General features: G+C 33.8%; 2 protein-coding genes and 1 long non-coding RNA gene across 9 annotated transcripts; 2 read left to right on the top strand and 1 right to left on the bottom strand.

Moving 5' to 3' along the window:
* Positions 1–249: 249 nt before the first annotated feature.
* On the top strand, positions 250–9,730 carry LOC141708271 (histone-lysine N-methyltransferase ATX4-like). 3 transcript variants are annotated; one of them, XM_074511795.1, is made up of 23 exons: positions 250–1,847; positions 1,949–2,004; positions 2,139–2,358; positions 3,227–3,352; positions 3,455–3,514; positions 3,618–3,686; positions 3,802–3,893; positions 4,003–4,083; positions 4,477–4,612; positions 5,344–5,449; positions 5,551–5,650; positions 5,847–5,971; positions 6,207–6,352; positions 6,542–6,646; positions 6,778–6,842; positions 7,031–7,235; positions 7,735–7,821; positions 7,907–7,960; positions 8,049–8,138; positions 8,661–8,747; positions 8,867–8,941; positions 9,251–9,351; positions 9,438–9,730. In XM_074511795.1, the coding sequence occupies exons 1-23, from the start codon at positions 837–839 to the stop codon at positions 9,526–9,528; spliced, it is 3,288 nt and encodes a 1,095-aa protein (XP_074367896.1). In that variant the 5' UTR covers positions 250–836; the 3' UTR covers positions 9,529–9,730. The 3 variants fall into 3 exon arrangements, with proteins under 3 accessions (XP_074367896.1, XP_074367895.1, XP_074367897.1); XM_074511794.1 differs by having other exon boundaries at positions 252–1,847; positions 7,904–7,960; XM_074511796.1 differs by having other exon boundaries at positions 253–1,847; positions 5,353–5,449; positions 7,904–7,960.
* A 407-nt stretch (positions 9,731–10,137) lies between these two features.
* LOC141698779 (uncharacterized) lies at positions 10,138–11,847 on the bottom strand. Its single transcript, XM_074503475.1, has 3 exons — positions 11,686–11,847; positions 10,339–10,448; positions 10,138–10,155 (listed from the first exon to the last, which is right to left on the bottom strand). Exons 1-3 carry the CDS (start codon positions 11,780–11,782, stop codon positions 10,138–10,140), a joined length of 225 nt encoding a protein of 74 aa, XP_074359576.1. The 5' UTR covers positions 11,783–11,847.
* A 10,008-nt stretch (positions 11,848–21,855) lies between these two features.
* LOC141706227 (uncharacterized) lies at positions 21,856–24,792 on the top strand. Of its 5 annotated transcripts, none has more exons than XR_012568713.1 (4): positions 21,856–22,023; positions 22,238–22,389; positions 22,601–23,948; positions 24,519–24,792. It is a non-coding gene; the product is annotated as an uncharacterized LOC141706227 (long non-coding RNA). The 5 variants fall into 5 exon arrangements; XR_012568715.1 differs by lacking the exon at positions 21,856–22,023 and having other exon boundaries at positions 22,229–22,389; positions 22,601–22,783; positions 23,010–23,948; XR_012568716.1 differs by lacking the exon at positions 21,856–22,023 and having other exon boundaries at positions 22,229–22,389; positions 22,601–23,211; positions 23,457–23,948.
* The last annotated feature ends 2,886 nt before the right edge of the window (positions 24,793–27,678 follow it).

The raw sequence follows: 27,678 nt of genomic DNA, 5'->3' as shown, positions 1-27,678 counted from the left end.
TAAATTTTGATTACAATTATTTTTCTTGTCTAAACATAAATTTATGTACATTATTATGTTTAACAAATTTCTCTCAACGTAGAGCCCAAGTTTCGTAACAACATATACATACACACATTCATATATACACTCAAATTCAAAAATAAATTATTTACACAAATTGAAAATTATATAGGGAGAGCCACACGCTTACAACTACAAGTAGTTTCACAATGATAACGCAGACCCAACTTAAAAAGTCATGCTTAGCTTGGCTTCTTTTTAACATATACATACACATTCTGTATCTATATATCCCTCTCCTATATCAAACTTCGAGACTTCAAATTTAACAAATTTAATACCCAATTAATATTAAACACCAAAATTCGATAAATAAATACTATATTTGTATATATTGCTGGTCTTGTTCTTATCTCTCTCCTCGACTCAATTAACAGTTAGAGAGAGACAGAGAGAGAGAGCGCGCTTTGTACAACGAGAGAGAGATCCCTATTCAACATCTCGTGTAATTCTCTGCTCTCTTGATTTCAATTCACTGTATAATTAACATCAATTCTCTGTTGTTCTTTACTAATTTCAATCTCATTGCTTAAAGTTTTGATTTTTCGAGTTTTGCCGCGTTTTTTGTGATTGGGTATTAGGGTTTCGAGTCGATTCAAGTTGAAATCTTTATCTGGGGTTTCAAGATTTGGGGTGTTTAATTGCTCTGTTTTGTGGGTTTTTGATTAAGATTGATTTGATGATTAAAGTTGGGATTTTTATTTAGGGATTCAAGAATTTAGTTGTGTTTTTAGATATAGATATAGAGATATTTGTATCTGTTTTGGGTAGATATGATAATTAAAAGGGGCATGAAATCAGTAATGCCGAGTACGAAAAGGTGTAGACTTAGTGGGTCAGAGGCGGAGGAAGATGAAGGTGTTGAGAATTCGAAGAAAGTTAAGCATAATGGGTATTATTCGATGAATCTTGTCGATGAATTTAGTAGTGGTGTTATTCCGTTGGATGGATTTAAAAGCATTGATCATGTATTAGGTGATAGTGATAGCGATACTGATGATGATGTTATGATTGAGGATGTTGATGATGATGGTGAGACTGATATGGAGTTGGAATTAGAGGAGAATGGAGAAGATATGGGTAGTAATTTAGTACCGGGAGAGGCTTCAAAGGCTCCGTTGGTGAGGACTTCACGCGGTCGAACTCGGGTTCTTCCTTCTCGATTTAGTGATTCGGTTCTTGATAATTGGAAGAAAGAGAATAAAAAATTGACTGTTAAAGAGTTGGATAGGGACCCTGAGTTTAATCCTAAAGGGAAGAGTAGTAATGCTAAGAATGCGAAAGTTAATGCAAAAGGTAGAAAAGATGATAAATTTGGCGTGGAGTGTCACAAGGATATGTTGCCAGTGGAGCAGGGGGGAGAAGAGGAAAAGAGGTCGAAAAGATTCGGGAAGTATTATGTAGCAAAAAGTAGAAATCAGAATAAAGTAGGTGATGAGTGCCGCAAGAATGTGTCGTTAGAGGGGGAGGGAATTAGGAAAGACGATCACGGTTCACACAGTTCACATGTCACAACAGTGAAAGAGCATTTGTTTGATATAAAGGATTCTCCATCAGAAGAAGTTAGTGCTTGCCTAGTCAGTGAGAAGGCTGAGGAGAAAAGTGGGATAGATAATTTTGTTCCTGGTGATATTGTCTGGGCATTGTCTGGAAACAATGATCCTGCCTGGCCTGCAATTGTCCTTGATCCGCTCTCACAGGTTTCCCGACAAGTTCTTAGCTTTCGTGTTGATGGCGCAACTTGTGTGATGTTTTTTGGCTACTCTGGCAACGGTACTCAGAGGGTAAGATATTATTATATATTTTTACCTCCTCCTTATGCCAAGAATTTGAATAAGTTCATTCGGAAGATATATTTTGTAAGAATTTCTATTCTGATATGCAGGATTATGATTGGATAAAAAACGGAATGATATTTCCGTTTGCAGAACACATGGACAGGTGTGTAAAATTTGAAATACTTGTCACTTTAAATTTAGAATATAAATTGCCCAATAAATGTGTAACTGTTGATTTATTTATTACTTTTGTATGCCGTTTGGATCAGCCTTCTGGTAAACTGGTGTTATGTTCAGGTTTCAAGGGCAGACGGAGTTAAATGACAGCAAGAGAGGTGATCTACAATCTGCCATCCATGAGGCATTTCTAGCTGAACAAGGGTTTAGTGATATGCTGATGGTAGAAATTTATGCGGCAGCTGGAAATTTGGAAAATTTGGAGACTTTATCTTTAATAATAGGCAAGAAAGAGATTACATGTTCAAATGAAGGTCATAATTGCAACACCCAAAAACAGGCAAGTGTATTTTCAAGAAAGCATTTAAAATAATACGTCAAAGTCATTAATTACGGGTATAAAATCAGTACCTATTTTTGGGTATCAATAGCAATATTCATATACCAGAGTGCGCCGAAAGTGTTAGAACATATTATTAGATATTAATATTTAATATGTTGTTGAGTTTGAGACTTGATTAGTAATGACTGGAAAGCAGGCGTGCGGCACTTAGGTGCTGCACTGCGCACCGGGTGCGACGGGGGTGCGCCACCTAGATTACCCCAGATTACTTGGCTGGGATTCGGGGAGTGAGGGAGTTGTAACTTTGGTCATTTTTTTAGAGAATGTAAAACAACCATAGCCTGCCCTAATACAGACTTACAGAGACTTACATCGAGAGAGAGAGAGAGAGAGAGATTTTAATTTGTCTGGTTCTAGGTGTATCAATGTTCTATGTATGTTATGAGCTGCCCAAGTGTATGTATATGTCTTGTCATATATACAACTGACTACCTAGACCTTGGCTCTATATTTGTCAATAAGCTAATTTTATTTTTACAAAAGCAATATTTAATTCCTTCAAAAAAAGAACAAGATTGAATAGTATAAATTGATGTATATGGGTTTTTTAATTAATTATATATATAAGATATATTTTTATTTTTATTTTAATTTCCGTATCCCACCGCACCCGAATCCCCATATTTTCAAATTTGCCAAATTATCGTATCCTCGTATCACGCATCCCCGCACCTGCACCCGCACACGTACCAATGCTTCTTAGAATAATAACATAGTAAACAATATTAGCTTATGAAAAAAAATTATTCTTCTGAAATTGGTAACCCTAATAACTGTAGTTTAGTAAAATATGTTCCTTGTGCAGGAAGCGTTCAATAAGAAAGAAAATAGGCATTGTAATGACTGCGGCTCGATTATCTCTCGTAGCATTTGGACAAGAAAGGTTGACTCCGCTAATGGAAGCCGTCTGTTATGCAATACCTGTACTCGGGTTCGTATGCATTCTTGTTTATTTTGCTAATATTATCATCATAAATGTACATATATTTGTTACTGCATCTTTTTAAAGTCTTTTTGTTTTTGCTTATTTCAGTTAACAAAATGTTGTGGTGTGTGTAAAAAGATTTGGAACCATTCAGACATGGGAAGTTGGGTGAGGCGTCAAATTTATATACTAGTTTCATGATTAATTTGTTCTTCATGTCCTTAACCTCTCATAAAGTATTATTTTGTTACTGAATTTTTGAATGGATTAGGTGCGCTGTGATGGCTGTGAAGTTTGGGTGCATGCAGAGTGTTACAACATTCCCAGAACTCGTCTTAAGGTGCACTTAGCTTGATTTCTTACAATATCTTTTGCTCAACCAATATGTTGAGAAAGTATAGGCATCAAGTACTAGCATTTAGTTACGTTTCAATTGTTGTTTCTTTCTGATTTAGGACATGGGAACCACCGATTACTACTGTCCTCAATGCAAAGCAAAATCTAATTTTGAGCTATCAGATACAGAAAATTTTAAACTAAAAACCAGGTGAATCTCATCTACATGTACCTCTATCTATGTCTGGAACAGAGTGAATGCGGATGTTTTTGCATCTTAGTGTTTACGACATATGAATTGTTTATGTCGAAAATTACAGAAAAAGTGGTCAAGCAATGCAGGACAAGGTTACTGTCATCTGTTCAGGAGTGGAAGGCATATACTTCCTAGGTCATCATTCGTAAGTGTATCTAACTTAATGTTCTTGTAGGCCTTCGTGTGAATGGTGCATTTGACTCATGATTGTTCTTTAAACAATTTTGCCTAACCTTTTTTTCTATATGCGACTTATGGGTTTCTGACTAGATATTCTATGAAATTATACTACTCTCTGGCAAAAAATAGAAATTCACTATGTAAGATATCTGAGAATAGATTGTAAATGGGCTACTAAAAATTTATTGTCAATTCTAATTAGTGTTGCCAGACTAAATGTCCATGTTATTGTCTTGATCATTATTCAAAGTCTATCTTCTCTACCGTGTGACCACAGCAGCTGTATCTTCTTATTTTGTCTTTCTTAATCTGGCACTTCTTTACAAGCGTCCTTTATCTCCTATTTCTTCCATTGCAGGATTGTCTGTAAGTGTGGATATTGTGGGACAGAGAAGCAGGCACTTAGCGAGTGGGAAAGGCATACGGGTTCGAAAACAAAAGACTGGAAATCTAGTGTCAAGGTGAAAGGTTCCACGTTGACGCTGGAGCAATGGGTTGGTATTCCAGCTATTTGTCTCCTTTATTTTTGGTTCAATTTTCCATGTAGGACCTAAACTTATTGCATTTAAGGTGATAGATTATATATATATTGATTAATGTTATTCATGGGTTCTCACAAAATAATTACTTAAATTAGTTCTTTCTAACTAAAGCTAAAAGGTTAAGCCATAACTTAACATTTTATAATAAGTTTATTTTGTCATTAATATCGAAAATCTGCTATTGTTTCTTTATATGTGAACACATCCTAAGGATTCGATACTGGTCATGTAATTTGGAACTTAGTGATGCATGTAAATCATGAATTGTAGACTGTCTAAATTATAGAAATATGATGAAAATTATTTAACTGTTAAGGACCTGATTACTGGCCATAGTTATCTCCCATGTTCATTTTTACAGTGAAGGACCTGATCATTTTCAAGTTTAAATTATGTTCTAAATTTATGTATCCTAAACGTTCATTCCTCCCTGCCTTGGATATAGTTCTAGAAGCGCTTTTAAAATAGTTCTTCCTTTTCCCTTAAAAAATGTAATTGTAGATTAAGATTTAAGAGACATAGTTACTACTTATATGCTAATTTATTAAGATGTATATATCTTACTACCCCTCCATGGATATTATGTATTTATCTTACAATGTAATTATATGCACTAGTGTTAGTGTGTTATTTTCCATCGAGGAACATATTTATCTGGTTACATATCATAATTTTTTTAGTAGATCTTGCAGATAGCAGAGCATCATCAGAGCAGTCTTATTCCTGTTAATTATCTTCAGCGGCCTTCTCAAAAAACAAGGAAGCAAAAACTTTTGGATTTTCTGCAAGGTACACTAGTAACTACCATGACATTATATGCATTTGATATCGACCAGTTCTTCCATATAGCAGCCAGTAAAATACTTTTTCAATTACTTTCCTTTTGACAGAGAGATATGAACCTGTTTGTGCAAAGTGGACAACAGAACGTTGTGCTGTATGTCGATGGGTTGAAGATTGGGACTACAACAAAATTATCATCTGCATCAGGTAGGGAAAATAATCAGAATAAAGAAGTTATATTGAATTCCAAGCCAAGAAGAAATAGAACTACATATTTCTTGCACATTACTTAAAACTCATTATATACCTTGTTAATGTTTATTAGCATATTTCTTGCTAGGGATGTAAATTTTTGTTATACGCTTATATGCAATATAATCTGATGCCTTATTATTTTTGTCAGATGTCAAATAGCAGTCCATCAGGAGTGTTATGGAGCCAAACACGTACGAGATTTCACCTCATGGGTCTGCCGATCTTGTGAGACACCTGAAATTGAAAGAGAGTGCTGTCTCTGTCCTGTCAAAGGTAAGAATTCTTCAAATGCTTTCTTGTTTTATTCGAAAAAACAAATGGCTTTACATGTCTGCGGTGTTATACAGGTTTTTATCTCTAAATTTTTTAGTGTGTTGTATTGCTTATCAAGGGTGGTTGAAACTATTGCACAATTATAAGAAATAAGTGAAATGGTTGATGACCTTGTATTCATTTTGCCATCCTAAGTGCAAATATCTGTACTAACCTTGCTCCAAAAAAATTTCAGGAGGTGCCTTAAAACCTACTGATGTTGAACCTTTGTGGGTTCATGTTACTTGTGCATGGTTTCAACCTGAAGTCTCTTTTGCAAGTGATGAAAAGATGGAACCAGCACTTGGAATATTAAGAATTCCTTCAGACTCTTTTGTGAAGGTACTAAATTAGTTTCATTCCAAGAATGTCCTTATGAAATCAAAATTATCCACAATAGCTGTCCAGAGTATGAGATCCTTGATTTAAATTCATTTCTGTACTTCTCATTTTACTTCAGCATGCTCCATGGACCATGCATAATAATTTTACCTATTTTAATTCAATTTATCGTTGTTGTTGCAATTTCAGATCTGCGTAATCTGTAAGCAAGTCCATGGTTCCTGTACACAGTGTTGCAAGTGTTCTACTTACTACCATGCGATGTGCGCTTCCAAAGCTGGGTATCGCATGGAGGTGACTTTACTTTTTTCAGTATTATTGTCTTATTTTCCAATATTTGTTGTATGGTGCTTCACGGATATATGTGATACTTTCTTCAATTGTGTTAAGATTGTCATCTTACCTAAAGAGTGTTTTATTTGCAGTTGCATACCATGGAAAAAAATGGGAAGCAGATTACACAGATGGTTTCATATTGTGCTTATCACAGGTATAGGTTACTCATTAGCATATACAGAATATGAAAACCATGCATAAGGAGATAAAAAACTCTCGAAGAGACGTGAAAGGGTTCCCCAGTGATTGACAATGATTTAATTTCTCTCTAAAGTTCAAAAGATATTAAATTCTACCTTTATTTTTACACGTCATATGTTTTCAACTTAATTGTGTCTGCAGGGTTCCAAATCCGGATACGGTTCTAATTATACAAACTCCTGAAGAGGTTTTCTTGGCTAAAAGTCTACTCCGAAATAATAGGCGAAATGGTTCTAGGTTGATTTCTAACAGACTGAAGCTTCAAGAGTCTCCTATAATTGAGCTTGGTGCGGTTGAACCATTTTCTGCTGCTAGATGTCGGGTTTATTCAAGATTAAACACCAAGGTAGCTTCAAATATATAAATTTTGGTCATTTAAATTACAAAATGTAGTTTAAAATAACTGAGGAAGTAAGGCCTTGAAAAGAAGAGTGCAATAGTAAAGCTTTAAAATGCTTTAAGGATCATATTGGTCTCGCATACGTCTACAGTGTGCTAATGTGAGTAGTAACCTTGTGCCAATATGATATCTGCACAGCAAAATCTGTGAAGAACTTCTTTTAAAAAATCTAATTCTAATAAGGTTTATATGCGAACCATTTCTAAGTTCGAGTAACTCGGTATCTTTGTCCTCAAGGCAGACAAAGTCATGTGATGCAAATGTTGTGACATCAATACATGTCTGATTTTATGCTTTTTGTAGTTCTTAATATACTTTTCTATGCTAATTCACGACTCTTATCCTTTTAAGGCTATATTTTTATTCAGAAAATTGAATCCTTGTTTATACTGTATGTTTTCCCTTATTAATCTCTCCATGTTTTGCTGTTCCTTGTTCTTTCCAGAAAGTAAGAGAAGAACCAACTGCACACCGAGTTGCTGGATTCACACATCATTCTTTGGTTTCGATACAGAAATTGAACAGTGCTAGAGTAAGAATCTCAATTAAATGCATTTCTAGTCGCTTGTTTAATTTGGTCAAATAAATCACTTTGCTCCTTTTGATTCAACCAGAAGAAAGTGGAGCATGAAAAATTTCCAACTTTCAGAGAACGACTACGTCATTTGCAGGCAAGAGTTTAATGTCTTTATGTTTGTACATGTTACTATATGGATAGTTAGAAACTATTTCTTACCTGTATTTCTTGTTAACTTCCAGAAAACCGAACACCATCGGGTTTGCTTTGGTAGATCCGGCATACACGGATGGGGCCTCTTTGCACGTCATGACATAGCAGAAGGAGAAATGGTATGTGCTGTTTACAAACCCTTGAAAAATATGCCTTACATCATAATTTTCTTTCAGTTGAAACATAAATGGAGAATGTCTTGAACTGCTACAGAACTTGTTAAAAGGAGTAGTAGGCTGGTCAGCTGTCCTGTGTGCTAGAATGGCACTAGTCCAACATTTTACAAGAGGCATATATATAACAATAGCTTACACAGCTCTGATTATATGCAAAGCACAGTATAGAAAGGATGATGAATGAGCATCTACTTAAGTTTTTTTGGGGGAGGGGAGGTGGAGGGATCATTGTCTAACTGTTTGAAGATTATGTATAATGTGCAGTGGCTATAATGTTTGAAGATTATGTATAATGTGCAGCCGCTATAATAAAATTAGGCTACGTTGTCCTAATAGAAAGCAGTTGAGGTTTTTTGTAAAACCGATATAGATTTCACATCAGTTGATTGTTCTTGCTGTTTTCTGGTATGTTAAGATACACCTATTAGATAGTTAGTGGCACAAGAATCTAATGGTTGCTTGCAGGTTCTAGAATATCGTGGCGAACATGTTAGAGGTAGTGTGGCTGATCTGAGGGAGGCGCGTTACCGTGTTGAAGGCAAAGACTGTTATGTAAGTTTTACGCTTTTGTTACCTCATCCTATTTACAGAGAAGGGGGGAAAGTGTAGGATGGTATATGTGTTCTGTCCTGTGCAAGTGTAGAGCATTAATTTCTACTATTACCTTGCAGCTGTTCAAGATCAGCGAAGAAGTCGTGGTTGATGCTACTGATAAAGGAAACATTGCACGATTGATAAACCATTCTGTAAGTTATTTTCGGTTTAAAGTGTAAACATCTTAAACCATGTCTTTTAAGCCGTGGACTTCAATTTCCCTGTGTACATATTACAAAAAGGCCAGAAGAGAATAAATCTTGATAAATGTACGGTACATGGATTCTCAGGCAGTCTTTTAGCCTACTACATGTTTATTGTAGTGTTCCATAACATGGTCAAATTTCATTAGCGACATGAACAGTGTGTTTCGTATTACCATTGTCCATAGTGATGTGTATTTAGTACAATAATAACCAGTTGTATTTTTCTTATTAATGCACATTCATCTGTATTGTCAGTGTTCACCGAACTGCTATGCAAGAATAATGAGTGTTGGAACTGACGAGAACCGTATTGTACTCATTGCTAAGACAGCTTTGTCAGCTGCTGATGAATTAACGTAAGAATCTCTCATTTTCGTTCTGTGTATGTAAGTGCGCGTATTATCTCTGACTTTTAACTGACCAAGCCATCCACTTCTGGCAGGTATGATTACTTATTTGATCCTGACGAGGGTGAAGAACTTAAAGTTCCCTGCCTGTGTAAATCTTCAAACTGCCGCAAGTTCATGAATTAAGAAGACTAGAAGATAGAGTATAGCCATTGATTATATGAGCAAAAGCATTTTTAGGTTTTAGATATCTTTGTAGCTTGTAACATCACCTAGCTTTTTGCAGAAGCTAGTTTAGGAATATCAAGACTCAAAACATTTTAATTATTAATGATTATACATGTACATACGTACATACAAGGAAAAATCAAACATTTCCTTGTATACATTTTTCAAAAATGTATATTCTTCATAGAAGTAAAGAACTAAATTGAAAAACGCTAGTTTTATTAAAATGAATATACAAGATATTCTAGATGTATTTTAAACTATATTGTTATTTTTAGAAAATATACAATAGAATAGCAAGTAATAAGACTCGAGTTATATAGGTGTAGCAAAGTGGGAAAAGGAAATATACGTTCAAACTTTAAACAGATAGCAGTTGTTGCATGTACATATGACAGCTATTCATTATTTTTTGGTTGCTCAACAGCCTAATGGGATTCAAAAACGGGTGCTAAACATTGCTAATGGTACAACTTTGACAATGTCCATGATGCTTATTCCATAGAGAGACGTTCGAAGCTCGAAAATTCGGAACGTACAGGAGGCCTGTCTCCGTCGATGTCCTCATCAGAAAGTACCACCAAGCTGCAAAAGACATTAATATTAGGGATAGGTCTTCTATTGAACTCGCTTTCAAAAAACTAGTACAAAATATCTGATCTCCTCTCTTAAAAGCCGTAGCAGTAGCAGCTAATTTGAGTCAAGTGTAGGTAATTAAGGGCCGCAAGGCTATGCATATTATAAAAGAGGGATGTATACATTACTCACCAGAATGGCCTCAATTTCCCTGTCAGTAACAGGGGTACGTTTAGGCTGCAAAGAAGCTTTGCCTCCACTAGCAGTGTTCATGGGCGCCGTCGAGATGTCTGATCTCCAAACTGAAACAACATTCTTAGCATCAACACCATATGCACCATTACCTCAAAACACAATAATAATGTTCTTATAAACAGTTCCTTCCCAGTTTTTCAATAAACAGTTACTACTTTCCTAATTACTTATTCCCTAATTTCAATATAGGGTTTTTTCTTTAAAGTAAATATTAGAGGATCTCCTATGGAGAAAAACCCTTGACTAAAACGATTTAGATGGTGTTTAGGCGTCACCTACTTGGCACTTTTTGAGAATTTGTGAAAAAATTAGAACTCCAACCTTCATTACCTATGGCAAAAAATATAGATATCCATATTTCACCGGCTATATTTGTTTAATCAATAAAAATTTTAGATATAATTTTACATAATTTTTAATAACAGATAACCCCATTGGAGTATATATGTCGAATCTCTTAACTAATATTTTACATATTAATTATGCCAATAGATTTAACCAACAATTTTAGTTATTAGCATTAGAGCATCTTCAATGGAATGAGTCATTAGCTAAAAATGTGTCAAACATACTATAAATATATATATTTTAGATAATATGTAAAAAATTATTCATTTCAATTTCAATGGTACATTCTCTTTAGCTAAAAATATAGTCAATCTCCCTATGTTGACTATATTTGTCGAATCTCTAATAACCTGTAGTTAAGTTACACAAAATCTGTTATCATGTTCAAATAATACATTCTATTTAATCATAACACACTGAAATAATAACAATATATTATTTTTTAAATATAACCAATCGATATAACCAACTTCACCGGAATAAATAATCTTATCGGTTCAATAAATTTTAAGATAATCTCTATTTTAAATTATTTTAACGAAGAGGTTTAATAATATGTTCAAAACAATACCGTTGAGGATGCTATTAGAGATACTCAAACATCCAAAAATTAGCACAATAATTAGTTTTAATCTCGTTAATTTTGGAATTCGGGCTTCGCCACGGTAACAATTCTAAGTGGTAACTAAGATAAAAGTCAACCCTGCTCTAAATGAGGCATTGAGGGCTGCACAAACTCCCATGTAAACTACATATAAACTCCGATCACAAAATTCTACTAACTCAAATTCATTTACTTGAGTTACAAGGATCATCAAACACGTGATCTAAACAAAAACAAGAATATAAGACATAGTAAGTAAAAGGCCGCAAAACATACGATACAATATATATATAAAATAAGGATGGAAAGAACAGAGATAGACGGAGGAGGACCTGGTGAAGTAGAGGATGTTGGTTTATGAGCATGTCTTTGAGGGAATTTGATTAGAGGAATTCTCTTTACGGCTTGGCCAACTCCTCCTCCACCCATTTTTATCCCCTAACTCTGCTGCTTTTTTTTTCTTTTTATGTGCCTATCAGTGTGTGTTAATATTCTACACACTGTACTCACAGATAAGACATGTAATTCTACATTACTGGCTACGTCAAAACTGAGAAACTCACCGTTCCACGTAGATAAGCAAGTGCTAAGTGGTTGTAAATTTCATAAATTACTTAGATGGTGTATTCAATCAAAATTTTGAAAGATTTTTTTGGATTCTTGAAATCAAGAGGTATTTAATTAGGATTTTAAAAAATCTTTTAAATCTGATGGCATTCAATAAAGATTAGAAAAAGTCTTTTAAAATATGAGTGTATTCAATTTAGATAAAAAGTATACCGAAATCTGGCGGTATTCAATTTGAATTTCTAAAAATTCATCAAAATCTGATGGTATTCAAAAGTTCCTGATTTTTTTTATATTTGAAAACCTTGTGTATTTTAATGGATTTGCTAGTTCATTTTTAATCTTTTAAAATTTATTTAAAATACATGAGATCTTTTAAAATCCATAGATTATTATCAATCCTTTAAAATCTGAAATGAATACACCCCTCGTAGTCTATTACCAGAGAATTAGTCGGATAACTAAAATTTATTTAACCGATATAACTTCGGTTAATTTTGTGTAAACTCAGTTTTCTTTGTCACAAATGGATGTTATTTTTGTATAAAAGAATGTGCTATATATCTGTGTATATTTTCATTTTTAACATGGGATTAGTCTTTTTATCATGCATGAATTTGTGACAAGTGATTTTCTCATAAATTGAGGGAGATTGTTATGCAAAATATAGCTTAATATAACAAGATTAAGTAATACCGACAATTCTAAGATTAAGTTGACTTGTAATAATTATGTAATATGCAATGATATTCTTTGAGTCTGTAAGAATGTTGAAGAAGACTAGAGTAAGATATTTTTCTTTAAACAACCAACAAGCTGGAAATAAATCTCTGGAAGAAGATCAAGTATGATCATGTCTCAGAATAAAGATATATAGTTTCATGAGAAATAAAGTTGCAAATTGAAAAATGTTTTAAGTCAAATATCGAGAAATCACATATCAAGTTCAAGGAATGTCGAGAAATATATCGATATCTTCTCAAGCGTATCGAGAATTCAAGTTAACCTGTAGAGAAGTCATTTCTCTTGTGGAGAAGTCATTTCATATATAGAGAAATCACTTTGTCTATAGAGAAGTCAAGTACATGAAGAGAATTAGAGATATCGACAAGTTCAAAGACATGTAGAGATATGGATATATCGATAAGTCAAAACGCATGTAGAGATATGGAGATTTCGACAAGTCAAATATATTTAGAGAAGTGGAGATATCAACAAGCCATAATACATGTAGAGAAGTGGAGATATCGATAAGTCTTTCTGTACTTGGAAGATATCGATAACAACTTCAATTACAGAATGCATCTAGCATAAAGATTTCAGATTACCAGTCAATAAATCATTTTATCATTAAAATGAAAAGTCTACAAATGCAGCATGAAGAGTGCAAGATCAAGGGTCAAGATGAACTGGACAAAGGAGTGTAGCAGACTTGGAAGATTGCATGAAAATATGCGCCACTTGAAATAAAAATAGACAAAAGAGCTTTAGAAATTATGTTAGTCTATTTTAGTACAATCTATGTAAATTGTGCATGCTGTTCTATAAAACATGTCACGGGTTCTTTGTTCCAGCGGAAACAAAATAGTCTAGTTTTTCTTATATTCTCTCAATAATTAACTAAGTTCTTTAATATTCAAGAACTTAGATTTGTAGCACAACCTATTTTATTTTTAATAAAAGATCAAGCGAGTTTTGATAATTGCTTCTCTGTATTTTTATAGTTAATTATCATTGCAAAATATACTAAGCTATTAAGTTCAAAGAAGCCTAAATACTTAACTTGATTTTCTTGAAAATAACTTAAAAAGTATTTAAGTAAAATTCAAGAATCACACATTCACCCCCTGTGTGCATTTTATACCTAACAAGTTATATCATAGCAATATCTGAAAGCAAACATATTAGATCTTGGAAGTATGAGTGCACAAAAGCTTAGCAGTATCAAGATACCTATCTTTGACAAAGGAAACTACACTTTGTGGAAGACGAAGATGATGTTATTCATCAGGAAGTCTCATCCACTGTATCTTGAGATTTTCAAGCATGTACCCTTCATTTCTATGGTAAGGGTACCTGAAGAAACATAAGATGATGTTGTTATTCCAGCTCACTATGCTCCAAAAGATCCATCTACATACACAAATCCAGAGAAAGAGAAAGTTTCACTTGATAGTGGCTTGTAACTCATTTTGATTGAGTCTTTTGATAATGTTATGTATAATAATATTATTAACTGTGAGTCAGCCAAGCAAATGTGGGAAAAGATAGAGATTATATGTGAAGGTATGAATAGGTAAGATCAAACCAAAAAAGAATCTTGATATCACAATATGAGGGTTTTATGGCTAAACCAAAAGAAGGCATTACTGATGTGTTTGAAAGATTCAATAAGCTAATAAATGAGTTGAAGTTGTATGACTATGATACTGAGGAGGTCAACTTAAAGTTCTTACTCACTTTTCCTGACCACTTAGAACATAAAATTTCTGCAATAAGGGAAGGAAGGGATCCAGGCAGAATAACCTTGGAGGTTTTTATTTGGAGTTCTAAAAACCTATGAACTTGAGATGTTGCAGAGAAAGTCACTAAAGCTAAATCAAGAACATGTGGTTGATGTGTCAAGTGCCTTGATAACAAGTGACCAAAAGATGATTGAAAATGAAACCGAATCTCAAATTCAAGTTGTACAACCAACTGAGCAGAAATACAAGAAACCTAAAAAACAAGTCATTCTGGAAGTAGATGAGGAAGAATACTACACTCTTGATGAGTTGGATGAAATGGATCAATCCATGTCCTACCTGACAAAAAGTTCTCAAACATAAGAGTTAAGAAGCCCGAGTACTTTAAAGGTGAAGGACAATCCTCCTATAATAATGACTAGAAAGGAAAATCTCATATTAAGAACTCAAACATAAATGGAAAAAGTGGTTACAAATCAGGATCTGTGGACATGTCTAAAATTAGATGCTATAATTGTGATGAACTTGGTCACTTTGCCACAGAGTGCAGGAAGCCAAAGAAGGTGAAGAAAGACAAGACATACTTGGAGCTTGAAGCTAAGTATGAAGCTCTTCTGAAAAAGCAACAAGGCAAAGCTTATATTGTTGAAGGAAAAAGTTGGGATGATATAGATGATGAAGATGAAAATAAAGAATATGTAAATTATACTTTTATGACCTTAGAGGAAGGAGAGTCATCTGCATCAAAATATGAGGTACTCATCTTAACAACTATTGATTTGAATGCCTCTCAATACAAAGAAATTGTTAAAAAAATTAGCATGGAAATGTTTCACATTCACACAAGTATGGCGGATGCCACTGAAGAAATGAACAGATTGTCTAAAGTGAATGAGAAATTGAAAATAGAGAAACAAGAACTAGAACTGCAGTTTGTGATCCTAGATTCTGTTAGTCAAGAAAATGAATAGTTAAAGATCAAGCTCAAGTGTGCAAAGGAGATAGAGGTTGTACTAAGAGAAAATATTGAGAAAAATGAACTTAATCTTAAGTCATTTAAGAATGCATCTGAATTAGTTGGTCAATATCATGAAAAGAACAAATCTTGTGCCAATGTGGTAATTGGACAAGACTATGAGGTTAATCCACCAGTAAAGAAAAATCAAACTGATAAAGGTAAAGAAAGTTTGAACAAAAAAATTCTCGAGGTGCTATAAAAAGTGAATGCACCTTTGTTCAAACCCTGTGAGGTGAACTTTAGTGAATAAGAGCTCATCAAAGTAAAAAATTGCAGATAAGGATGAGAGCAAGAAAAATGTTAATTCTACTATCATCACTAAAAGTGAAAAGAAGCCTGAGACTAGCCATGTCCCCAAGACTCCTGAAACTGAAGTAAGGAGTGAAAGCACAAGGAAGAAAAAGAAAAATAGGAATGAAAAGATTGGAGTTTAAAAAGCAACAATTATGCTTATGTTGTAGATTCCCTTGTAAAAATAATGTCAAAAATGTGGCTCAGCAAATCACCTAACTCAACTTGGTAAAAAGACTGTTAATGAGCCCAAGCATATGGCATGCAAGTACAATGAAGCACAAACTGATGGTCCTTATTCTTTTTGTGACAAGTTTGATTGCATTCCCTGCAAAATGAAGGTCATGACTAGGTGTCATAAATTAAAAAAATATCTAAAAAAAATTAACCTTGGATCTGAGGTCAAGAATGAGAATGCTAATCAACCTAAGAAAAATATTTATTTTTGATAATTCAAGCTCTACTCTTGCTAACTCTGCAAAGAAGAAGAATGTGCTCAACACTACTTAGGTAGCTAAAATACTTAAAACTTATTGTATGCAGGGTAAGAAGAATAAAGTTATGTGGGTCATTGATAGTGGTTGTTCCAGACACATAACAGGTGATAGAGTCCTGTTATCGCAGTTTGGGGAGATGGCTAGCCTTTTGGTGACTTTTGGAGACAAGAACAAGGAATTCACAATGGGATATGATAATTTGATTTATGGTAATATTGTCATTCAAGATGTAGAATTGGTTGGAGGACTTGAAGTTAATCTTCTAAGTGTCAGTCAATTCACCAATAGAGGTTTCAAAGTGAATTTTGACAAAGAAGATTGCTCAATCAAAAATAGAAAGTCTGGTGAAATTTCTCTCATAGGATTAAGAAAAGAAAGCATGTTTGTTACATACATGAACTCAGCAAACAAGGACATGGTGTGTTGCTTCTACACCAAATTATCAAGTGAACAATGTTGGTTGTGGCACAAAAAGCTCTCTCATCTAAACTTCAAGTCAATCAACACTTTAGTAAGAAAAGGGTTAGTCATAGATATTCCTATATTGGACTTTGTTCAAGATGGAGTCTATGATGTTTGTCAGAAAGGAAAGATGAAAAGATCATGTCACAAAAGTAAGATTGTGAATTCTATCAATGCTCCTCTTCAACTTATCTACATGAATTTGTTTGGTCCTGTAAATGTCATGTCCATTTCTAAGAAAAGATATGCACTAGTAATGGTGGATGACTACTCAAGGTATACTTGGGTGGAATTTATACATTTTAAAGATGAGACTCCACTCATTATCATTGAACACATAAAGAAGATTGAGAATCAGGCTAAAGACCACAACTCAATAAAAATATCGAGAAATGATAATGGACTTTAATTCAGAAATTCCATACTGAATGACTTCTGTAAACACAAGGGCAACACTCAAAAGTTCTCAGCTCCAAAAACACCACAACAAAATGGTGTGGTTGAAAGAAATAACAGAATTTTAGTTGAAGCTGGAAGAACAATATTGCAGAATGCCAAGTTGCCAACAAGCTTTTGGGAAGAAGATGTCAACACAGCATGTTATATTCAGAATACTTGGTAAACAAAAGCATTGGCAAGTCACCCTACTCAATCATGTATAGAAAGAAGCCTACAGTTAAACATTTCATGCATTTGGAAGCAAGTGCTTTGTGTTAAAGGATAACTCATAATATATTGGCAAATTTGACTCAAATGTATTTGAATCTATATTTCTTGGTTACTCGTTGGAAAGAACTTCTTACAGGGTCTATGTGCTAGAGCAAAAAAAAATAATGGAGAACACATATGCGACTTCTGATGATGAGAAGTACCCTGGATTAGACTGCATTGATGAAACTGAAGCTGAAGTTTTAAATTTTGAAAATATCCACCTTGACAGTGATCCTGAAGATGATGATGTAAAGAATACAGACAATGTAGAAGGAGAAGCTAGTGAACCAGTAATTTCCGTGAATGAAGATTCATCTCAAACATAAACTCACCTGAATTTAATAGCACAAACTCATGGGGAAAAAGAGGTGATGGTTCTGCAAGTCATGCCATGAATGAAGAAGATGAGGACACTTCAATTCTTCAAAATCATCATACCAGGAAATGGGATAGGAGTCACACTAGAGACATTATTATTGGTGATCCTAGTGCTCGTGTGAGAACAAGAAGTGCCACTACAAATGAATGTCTACATGCTTGTTTTCTATCTCAAATTGAGCCTAAAAAAACTAACAAAGCCTTACTTTATCTTGATTGGATAACTGCAATGCAAGAAGAGTTAAATCAGTTTAAAAGAAATAAAGTATGGGAGTTGGTTGATGCACCAAGGAACAGAAGCATTATCAGAACAAAGTGGGTGTACAAGAATAAAATGGATAAAAATGGTGTTGTCAACAGAAACAAGGCAAGGCTTGTTGCTAAAGGCTACTCACAAGAGGAAGGTATTGACTATGGAGAAACTTTTGCTCCAGTTGCAAAACTTGAAGCAATAAGAATTTTCCTTGCATTTGCTGCACACTTAAATTTCAAAGTGTATCAGATGGATGTGAAAAGTGCATTCCTCAATGGTGAATTGAAAGAGGAAGTCTATGTGCAACAGCCTCCTGACTTTGAGGATCCAGAATTTCCGAACTTTGTCTATAGACTTTTGAAGGCTCTCTATGGATAGAAACAAGCACTAAGAGCATGGTATGACACATTGTCGGAATTCTTGATCAAAAATATATTCACTCGAGGAACAATTGATAAAACTCTCTGTTTCAAGCAACATGGTGATGATATTATCCTAGTTCAAATTTATGTGGATGATATCATTTTTGGTTCTACTAATTAGAAGTTTTGTCAAAGATTCTCAAGACTCATGCAAAGTGAATATAAGATGAACATGATGCGAGAGTTGAGTTATTTTTTGGTCTACAAGTAAGACAAATAAATGATGGAATTTTCATCAGTCAAACTAAGTATGTCAAAGGTCTTCTGAAGAAATTTGGAATGGTAAATTGCTCAAACTGCATAAATCCCTATGTCTACAGCTACTAAGTTGGATGAAGATAATAAAGAAAAAAGTATAGACATCACAAGTTATAGGGAAATGATTGGATCTCTACTTTATTTGACTGTCAGTAGACCATACATCATGTTTGTTACTTGTCTGTGTGCAAGATTTCAAGCTAATCATAAGGAATCACACCTAATGGTTGTTAAAGGGATTTTCATATATTTGACGGGTACTACAAACTTAGGATTGTGGTATTCTAAGATAACTGATTTTGAAGCTGTTGGTTACACAAATGCATATTTTGCAGGATGCATAAATAGTACTAGTGGAAGTTGTCAATTCCTTGGTCAAATACTTGTATCATGGTATAGTAAGAAACATCAATATGTGTCAACTTCCACAGTTGAAGCTGAATATATAACTGTTGGAAGTTGTTGTGCTCAAGTGCTTTGAATTATAAATCAACGAATGGATTATGGACTACTTTTACAAAAGATTCCTATCATGTGTGATAACACTAGTGCAATATTAATTGGTGCTAATCATGTCAATCATTTGAGAATAAAGCACATTGATGTAAGGTACCATTTTATTATAAAACATGCTACAAATGGTATCGTTGAGCTCATTTATATTGCAACAGGAAAATAGTTAGCTGACATTTTTACTAAACCTTTAGATGAAATAACATTTACAAGGTTAGTAAGTGAAATTAGAATATTAAATTCTTCATCTTAAAGAAAGAACTCAGCTAACATGTTGCAACAAACATAATTCTTAATAAATCAAAATTAGTTTGGTTTAATTAAGAATTAACTGAAATATAATTTATAATTATTTCAGAATCTATGTATATTTATTTTTGAAATAAATAAATAAATTTAGCTTGAAATTTTTCGAATTCTAAGAAAATTTGCCTAATGTTAATTCATATTGATTATATGTGAAATAGTTATGTAGATAACTGAGTTATCGATAAGTCGAAATGACTTCTCGATAAGTCTTATACGAGTTCTCGATAAGTTAATTCTAGATCTCTACATATACTTCGCAATATAGAGTTATCGATATAAAATAGTTTGACTTATCGATATCTTAGAATGAAATGATTTAATTCAATATATTACTTAATTAACATATTTTTGATATAAAAACAAATTTGATTTTATAATTTAATATCAAACAATAAAAATCGAAATTAAAAGGTTCTAGTGGTAAATTGAGTATTTATACAACATATCGATATGTCACTATCTAGTTCTCGATAATAGTACTTAAATTGACTTATCGATATGAGTTCTCAATAAACTCGATGTGACTTCACGATATAATTTTTACCATTCTCAATTCTCTTATCGTGAAGTAACATCTCTATATTATAAATACCCAGACATCTCGACATAACCCTTCTTTAATTTCTCGAGATATAATTTGACCTAATTACAACGATTTCTCTCAAATTCACCTCTCAACAAGCTTTTCTCTTCTCAAAACTTACCCACTCTACACTTTAAAACTTTCAAATGGTATCCAACTCAAATACCCAAAGAGAAGAAATCCCCAGGGATGGAACCAACTACCTTGCGTTTATGGACCCAACTCAAGCACCTGATAACTTCAAGTATTTTATGAAATTTGTATTTGATTCTGTATTTGGATGTTTTGAATGAGTTCCGGAATAGTGTTATTTTCACCACCACTGTGGATGAAGACCGGGCTATGAAGATGGTGGTGTCATGCAAAACTAAAGGCAAAGCCGTGGAATTTGATGCTAAGGACCTGAACAAAGCTTTAGGGATACCTATGGACAAATAGGTTGCAGCTCCTAGCACTTAGGAGATTGGAGACTTCATGGACTTCATTCATTATGGAGATAAATTTTATCTAGCAAGGATGAACAAGAAGCATCACAGGAGGGAGTGGTCATTTATGTTTGACACTGTGATGAGGGCTTTCACCTGCCGAAAGACTAGTTATGACAATATCTCCAATATTGTTCAAAAGTTGGTCTTCTCAATGCTCTACAACGGACAATTGGATATTGGAAGTCTAATTCTGAGTGAGTTGAGCACAAGGCTTACCATTCCCCTGGAGACTAGTTATGACAATATCTCCAATATTGTTCAAAAGTTGGTCTTCTCAATGGTCTACAACGGACAATTGGATATTGGAAGTCTAATTCTGAGTGAGTTGAGCATAAGGCTTACCATTCCCCTGGAGACTAGAGGTAAATAAATTTTCTTCCCTAGATTTATAATGTTTGCCTTGAACCATAAGGTTAATGATATTATTTAACTGAGGGTATAAATCAAAGTCCAATTAGCATTTCAAAATCAATATCCAAAGTTTTATTTGGACAACTGAATAAGAAAAACCAAGTAGGAATAAGTCTAAGTATCACTAACTTTATGTTAGAGAAATCTAGGACTTGCCCCTACCATCTGCCTGACATGAGAAGTCTTGTTAATGCTAGTACATGATCACTACGCTATAGATGGCCTAGTTACACGTTTTTGCATGGTGTTGCCTTGGAAAATATTGCAGTAGGTATGAAATTATGACCCTATCACAACACCCTGATTTTGGTGTTACCGTAGGCATACATACATGTTGCTATAGCCGAGTAAACCTCCGGTGTTCACATAGACCTCTTCTCTATTGCAACCAACGAGGTGGTGTTGGTATAGACAGTTTAATAAATAATATTTTGATTTTAACTCAAAATTAAATTTGCCTTTAAAAATTACTGATATGAATAAATTAATTTATGGAGGTTGCTGGAAAGTAGAACTCCGCCAAATAAATAAAATATTCATATTTTATGATTTTTGAAATATTTTCTTAAAATTTATAATAAATGAATAGATTTTAATAATTAATTATATAAAACTATTAGTTTTTTTAAAATCACTATACCATTTTTTATAGAAATTAAAGTTTGTAACTGCTTTGAGTATTTAAAAATTTATTAAATTAATAATAATAGTAATGAATATAATGCTATAAAAGTTTAAAAATATTTATAAAATTTTAAAAAGAAAAAAATTAAATGGTGAAAAGAAATAGGATGGAAGCTAATATATATTTTGGATATGGGCCTCTAAGTTTTTGGGTCAGGCCGCTAAAAATTTGAACAGGGCGGGACTTAAAATTTTTAGGCAAATTAAAGGGGGAAATGAATTTAGGGATTGTTCATCCCTCTTTCAATTGCGGCTATCATTCTCTTACCCCTGAATTCGAGAAGCGGCGGGTATGAGGAAGAAAGTATATGAATCATGGTTTTGAGCTCTAATCGGAGGAACAATCCTTGCATAATAGAGGTATGAGATCTCTCCCATTCTCTCTCTCATCCATATGTAATGCTCTACTCGTGCCTTTGATTTTGTCTATTTATAGTTATACGCACATTCTTACATTTACTTAAGCCTTTCTTCTTTGTCATTCCAGTTACTTAAAAAGTATTGAATGACACTATGCAAGGAGAGGTCTCGGTTTATGCTTCTGTGGGTAAGTATCTGGTTGATTATATGACAGGGATGGTCGACTCAAATGAGTTTGCATTGGGGGTGTTTGATGTACTGGAAAGACGTCGTCGCCATTAGAGATTTAATCTATATTTATTTATTTACTTTCTGAGGACGGACAATAACGAAGATGGAAGAATCACAAGAAATGAAGTGCAGGAGGTAAGAATGTTCTTAACTACCTTTCATCTACCAGAATGTTTTATCACTTTGTTATTGTAAAATTAGTCAATCAATGCATTCTTTCAGTTATTGTGCTATAGTTTGTTCATGCTATAGTTTGTTCGTAAAATTAGTCAAGTAATGCATTCTTTCTCTGTCATCCACGTGTGTGTTTATTGAAGATTAGTTGTGATGAAGATTTCATTGGCAGATGATGATAATGAGGAAGATGAAGTTTTGGCGCTAGTAGTTTTGTTTTACGAGCTTCCGACTTTGGTGTTTCGGTGGAAGGGTCAAATATTGATCCCTTGAGTGCCTCATCTTTTACAGAGTCCTCATCTACTTGTGTGTCATTTTCATCCTCATCTTCATATTTATCATCCAACTTTATCTGGTGATCAAAACTGAACCCCTTCTTGATTGCTTCATCATCTGTATGTTGTTTACTATTATCTTCCTTATGTTGTTTACTATAGTCTTCCATATGTTGTTTACTGGAATCTTGTTAAGACAGACTCCGGTGACATGAAAATTGTGCCAGGGTCCTTAGTTCAGTCTTTTTTTTGAATGAACTTGAGAGAGCAGTCTATTTAACTCTTTCATCTTTTCATTGGATGCAGCTTCACTGATTCTCAATTTGTCATTCTCTCGGATAAGAGAGTCAAGTGTTTCCTCCTTTTCTGCAAGAGAATCCTTAAGCTCAGAATTTTCTTGTTGAGCAATACTAGCAGCTTCCTTAGCAACATTAGCTTCATTAGTGGCCTGTTTCAGGAATCCCTTAATTTTTGATTTTCTTCTCTTGCTGCCGCTTTCAAAGATTCCGTGAGTTTAACATTCTCTAGTTCTGTACAAGCTTTCTCTCTCATCCACATGTGTGTTTATTGAAGAGTGGTTGTGATAACTAAACCCTGACTTGAAGTAATTTAAATCTGTGAAAGTCTCCTTGTATCGTAAAAGATTGAGGACATCATGAAGGAGATTCAAATCATGTATCGAATATTCAAATTGGCCAATAGTAGCTACTTTCAAAGTTGACAAACTGATTTTGATGTATAAATTTCTATCAGAGGTTTGCTGCATTTATGGATCCTTTGGTATCTGGTCGTGTAAGCCTTGCATCTGGTGCAATGTACTCTGCAAAGGTATTAAACATATTTTTTACGATAAATGTCTATTTCTTTTTTTTCAGTCATTTGTCTGAATTCAGTACTGTTAAGGGTGAGCATCCTCTGAAACTCTTTAAGGTATGTTACCTCTGTTATATATTCCCTTTTGACCAGATATGTGGTGATGTATTTATTTCACTAAAATTATATATGGTTCTGTTGCTTCTGGCCTTCTTCACATTCTTGATGCTGGCTTGTATGCATACTTTAGAGAAATTCCTGATTTATTTGTTTCATGGTTTGTTCAGAGATGCGAAGGGCATAATTTTCAATTTATTTGTTGAACTGGAATCTTTGACACTCCATTCTCTTATAGCTGATCCTAAGGTTCCAGAAGTATACTCTGTGGGACCCATATTAAATGTTGCCGGCCAAGGACATGATGCCAATGAGGTAAAGGAGATCCTTGTCTGGCTAGATTGTCAACCTCCATCTTCTGTTATTTTTTTATGCTTTGGCAGTTTTGGTGGATTTCATGACAATCATGTCAGTTTTTTTAAAGGCGCCTTCTTTCACATATTAACATTGCGTACCAATATGTTTTTGTTAATGAATTATAAATTTGTTATTTCTGTAAAAGTTTTCAAAAAAGTTTATTGCTAACATCACAAATTTTTGTAGAGACCCTACTTTCCTTGACTTGGTATGCATAAGTGCAGGTTACCTTTTATAATAGTACATTTATAAAGGTAGGAATAAGTTTCCGTTTTGCACTTATTTACAGAAGGTTGTTAATTTATATTCCGGCCTGTATATCTTAGCAATTTCTAGCATTTTGTATGTAGACACTCGATACAAACCCTCTTTTTCATCTCCAAAAGCAAATGTTAATAGAATTAATTCGGAATGGAAAGGTATATGGTATGTTTTGTATCAGCGCACATAACATGATGTGCATTTCTGTCACTAATATGATGATTTTCTTTCATGTGCAATTTCTTAACAGTCTGAACACAATCGCAGCACTCTATGCAATACCGTATGGACTTGGTGTTGGTGCGAGGTTGGTTATAATGAATCAGGAGCAGGAAATCCGCAAGGAGCTCGTGCAGCTGTTTTTGTTGTGGTGATTATGGCACTATCATGTGAAAGCCCTTGAGAAGGCAAAGTTAGAAAATGTAGGAATCTATAATATTGGAACTAGACTTTAATTTTTAATTATACTAGAATGTAACTTTTATAGAACTTGATTCATGTAATGATTCTAAGAGTTTTATATTTATTAATTTGATTTGAGTTTTATATTTTGGATATAAATATTTGTCTAAATAATATTATATTTATAAAAATTAAAAATAAATATTAAATATGAATATTTTAAAAACTACTGATGTGGGGCCCACATGTGGGGCCCATTTTTTTGTCAGTTAGTATCCCTATTGCAACACCAAATCTGTGTTGCTATACTCTGAAAATCCTGTTGCAATTGATATCTATAGCAACATATGTTGTTGTGTTGCTATAGATTGACACATGTGTAAGGTTAGATACCTATAGTGACGGCCTTAGACCCAACACCGAAAAAGTGTTGCAATAGGCCTATTTTTGCCTATAGCAACATTTTTAGGGGTCTATAGCAACACATTTTTGGTGTTGGTTAAAGCCATCTATGGCATAGTGGATAGAGTATATTTTTATATATTTTAGATGATTTTCGTCCTCATATTTATTGTGTTTTGCATTGATTTTGATATTTATTTAATAGGTTTTTATGTTTTACTAGTTTAAAACCCGTGCCATGCATGGATCACACAGATTTTTTTAATATTATATTATTTTTTAAAAATGTTTTGAATTCAATTCTTAATTTTTTTCAGTAAAAACTTTAAATGATATGTCTTCATAATAATTATATTAGTAGACGTATATGTTCATACCTTTTTTGAACATTTAAACTTATTTTAAAGTGATAGCATTGGTGTTATGGATTAAAACTACTATATATAATTGCTGTATTTGATACTAAGGAACGTGAGCTTCGAGGCTCGATTTGACTGCTCTTGTGTTTCGTGACTCAATCTGCCTTAACAAGATGCCTACGTACCTTGCTGATTGCCAAGGATCAAGTCAAAAAACGTAGTTCTGATTTGTGGGGTGAGGCCCCTTATATAGATGCGGGAGTCCTTGAATTGGACTTGGTATAGGAGGCTTGGTGGATAAGCCTCTGAATTAGGATAGACTTAGGAGTCCTAGGAAGTAGGAAGTTGATTCCTTATCCTTTCAGGTCCCCTTGAGGCTAATCTCTAAGGATTTATATCCTCATCGGGACTCTTTTCAACATCTGATTTCTCCCTTATTAATTAATTACGAAATTAATTAATAATCAGGGCTTTTTGGGCCTTTTTTATTCCACCAGGCCTAATCTGGTCCGTCAGACTTAACCTTTCTGGTCTGAATATTAAACATCTTATTATTATTGGGCCTAGCAGCCCATTAATTATAAAATCAGGACTTATTTATCCCTATCATTTGCCCCCCAACTTTTGGGAAACATTGATTAGGTTTCGCAGAAGTTAAATCTATTCGTTCCCTTACAGGGTTTCGTTTTTGCGTAAAGTGTGGAGCGACCTACACATTTACAACGAATCTTCCTTTTATTCAGAAATTATCTTAATTTCCAGGAATTTTTCCCTAATTTTCTGGAATTTTCCCTAATTTTCTGGGATTTTTCCTAATTTTCTGGATTTTTCCCTTAATTTCTGGGTTTTATCCCAATTTTTCTGGATTTTTCCCTTAATTTCTGGGATTTATCCTAATTTTTCTGGATTTTTCCCTTAATTTCTGGGATTTATCCTAATTTTTCTGGATTTTTCCCTTAATTTCTGGGATTTATCCTAATTTTTCTGGATTTATTCCTTATTTCTGAAAATATTAATATTTTTCAGAAATTATTTAAGGAATTTCCTTATTTTTTCTGGATTTTTCCCTTAATTTCTGGGATTTATCCTAATTTTTCTGGATTTATTCCTTATTTCTGAAAATATTAATATTTTTCAGAAATTATTTAAGGAATTTCCTTATTTTTTCTGGATTTTTCCCTTAATTTCTGGGATTTATCCTAATTTTTCTGGATTTATTCCTTATTTCTGAAAATATTAATATTTTTCAGAAATTATTTAAGGAATTTCCTTATTTTTTCTGGATTTTTCCCTTAATTTCTGGGATTTATCCTAATTTTTCTGGATTTATTCCTTATTTCTGAAAATATTAATATTTTTCAGAAATTATTTAAGGAATTTCCTTATTTTTTCTGGATTTTTCCCTTAATTTCTGGGATTTATCCTAATTTTCCTGGATTTGTTCCTTATTTCTGAAAATATTAATATTTTTCAGAAATTATTTAAGGAATTTTCCTTACTTTTTTTTTTTTTTTTAATACAGTTTTCGACCAGGAATCCATTCGACCAGGATCCTGGTCGAATTAACTCCCATATTGCCCTGGTCGACAGCTTTTCGGGCAGGATGCTTTCGATCAGGAATCCTGGTCGAATTTCGGCCAGGATTTTTCTCTTAATTTTTTTTTTTTTTTTTTTTTTTTTTTTACAATTTTCGACCAGAAAATTTTCGACCAGAAATTTTGTTCCTTTCGGTCAGGAGTCCTGCTTTTTGACCGAATTAACCTTCATTTGTTGCCCAGGTCGATGCAAATTCGGGCAGGGCTCATTCGATCAGGAATCCTGGTCGAATTTCGGCCAGGATTTTCACCCCTTCCTCTCTTTTTTTTTTTTTTTTTTTTTTTTTTTTTTTTCGACTAGGAATTTTTCGACTAGGATTTTCGTCCCTTTCGGTCAGGATTCTTGTTTTTCTGACCGAATAAACCATCTTCCTTGCCTTGGTCGAAGCTATTTCGGGCAGGGCTAGTTCGACCAGGATTTTCCCTTGGTTTCTAGTCGACAAGGTTTCAGGCATGGCTTTCTCGATCAGAATTCTGACCCTTTCGGTCACAACTCATTCAAGGAAAAATACAGTTCGTGCCTTGATCGAATTGGGTCAAGAACATGTTAATGCATATATTTTCTTAGGGTCATACGTCTGGGCTGGACTCTATTGGGCCCTTGATTTGGGCCTGGATTTTATGGGGCTATCCTCTGGGCCCATTGTTTTTTTAACTGGGCTTTTAGCT

The sequence above is a fragment of the Apium graveolens genome, chromosome 2 (assembly GCF_009905375.1).
Source record: "Apium graveolens cultivar Ventura chromosome 2, ASM990537v1, whole genome shotgun sequence".
Lineage (NCBI taxonomy): Eukaryota > Viridiplantae > Streptophyta > Magnoliopsida > Apiales > Apiaceae > Apium > Apium graveolens.
Note: the sequence above shows the minus strand (reverse complement) of the source record. Positions and strands in the feature narration are given on the sequence as shown.

What these genes read in the sequence shown, in the direction of transcription:
- LOC141708271 (XM_074511794.1), top strand. Translation starts at nt 837, where the DNA reads ATGATAATTAAAAGGGGCATGAAATCAGTAATGCCGAGTACGAAAAGG. An exon ending in CTGTCTCTGTCCTGTCAAAG is followed by an intron (nt 5,972 to 6,206) that starts GTAAGAATTCTT and finishes AAAAAATTTCAG; the next exon opens with GAGGTGCCTTAAAACCTACT. An exon ending in AAGCTGGGTATCGCATGGAG is followed by an intron (nt 6,647 to 6,777) that starts GTGACTTTACTT and finishes TTTTATTTGCAG; the next exon opens with TTGCATACCATGGAAAAAAA.
- LOC141698779 (XM_074503475.1), bottom strand. Translation starts at nt 11,782, where the DNA reads ATGGGTGGAGGAGGAGTTGGCCAAGCCGTAAAGAGAATTCCTCTAATC. An exon ending in AACATCCTCTACTTCACCAG is followed by an intron (nt 10,449 to 11,685) that starts GTCCTCCTCCGT and finishes ATGTTGTTTCAG; the next exon opens with TTTGGAGATCAGACATCTCG.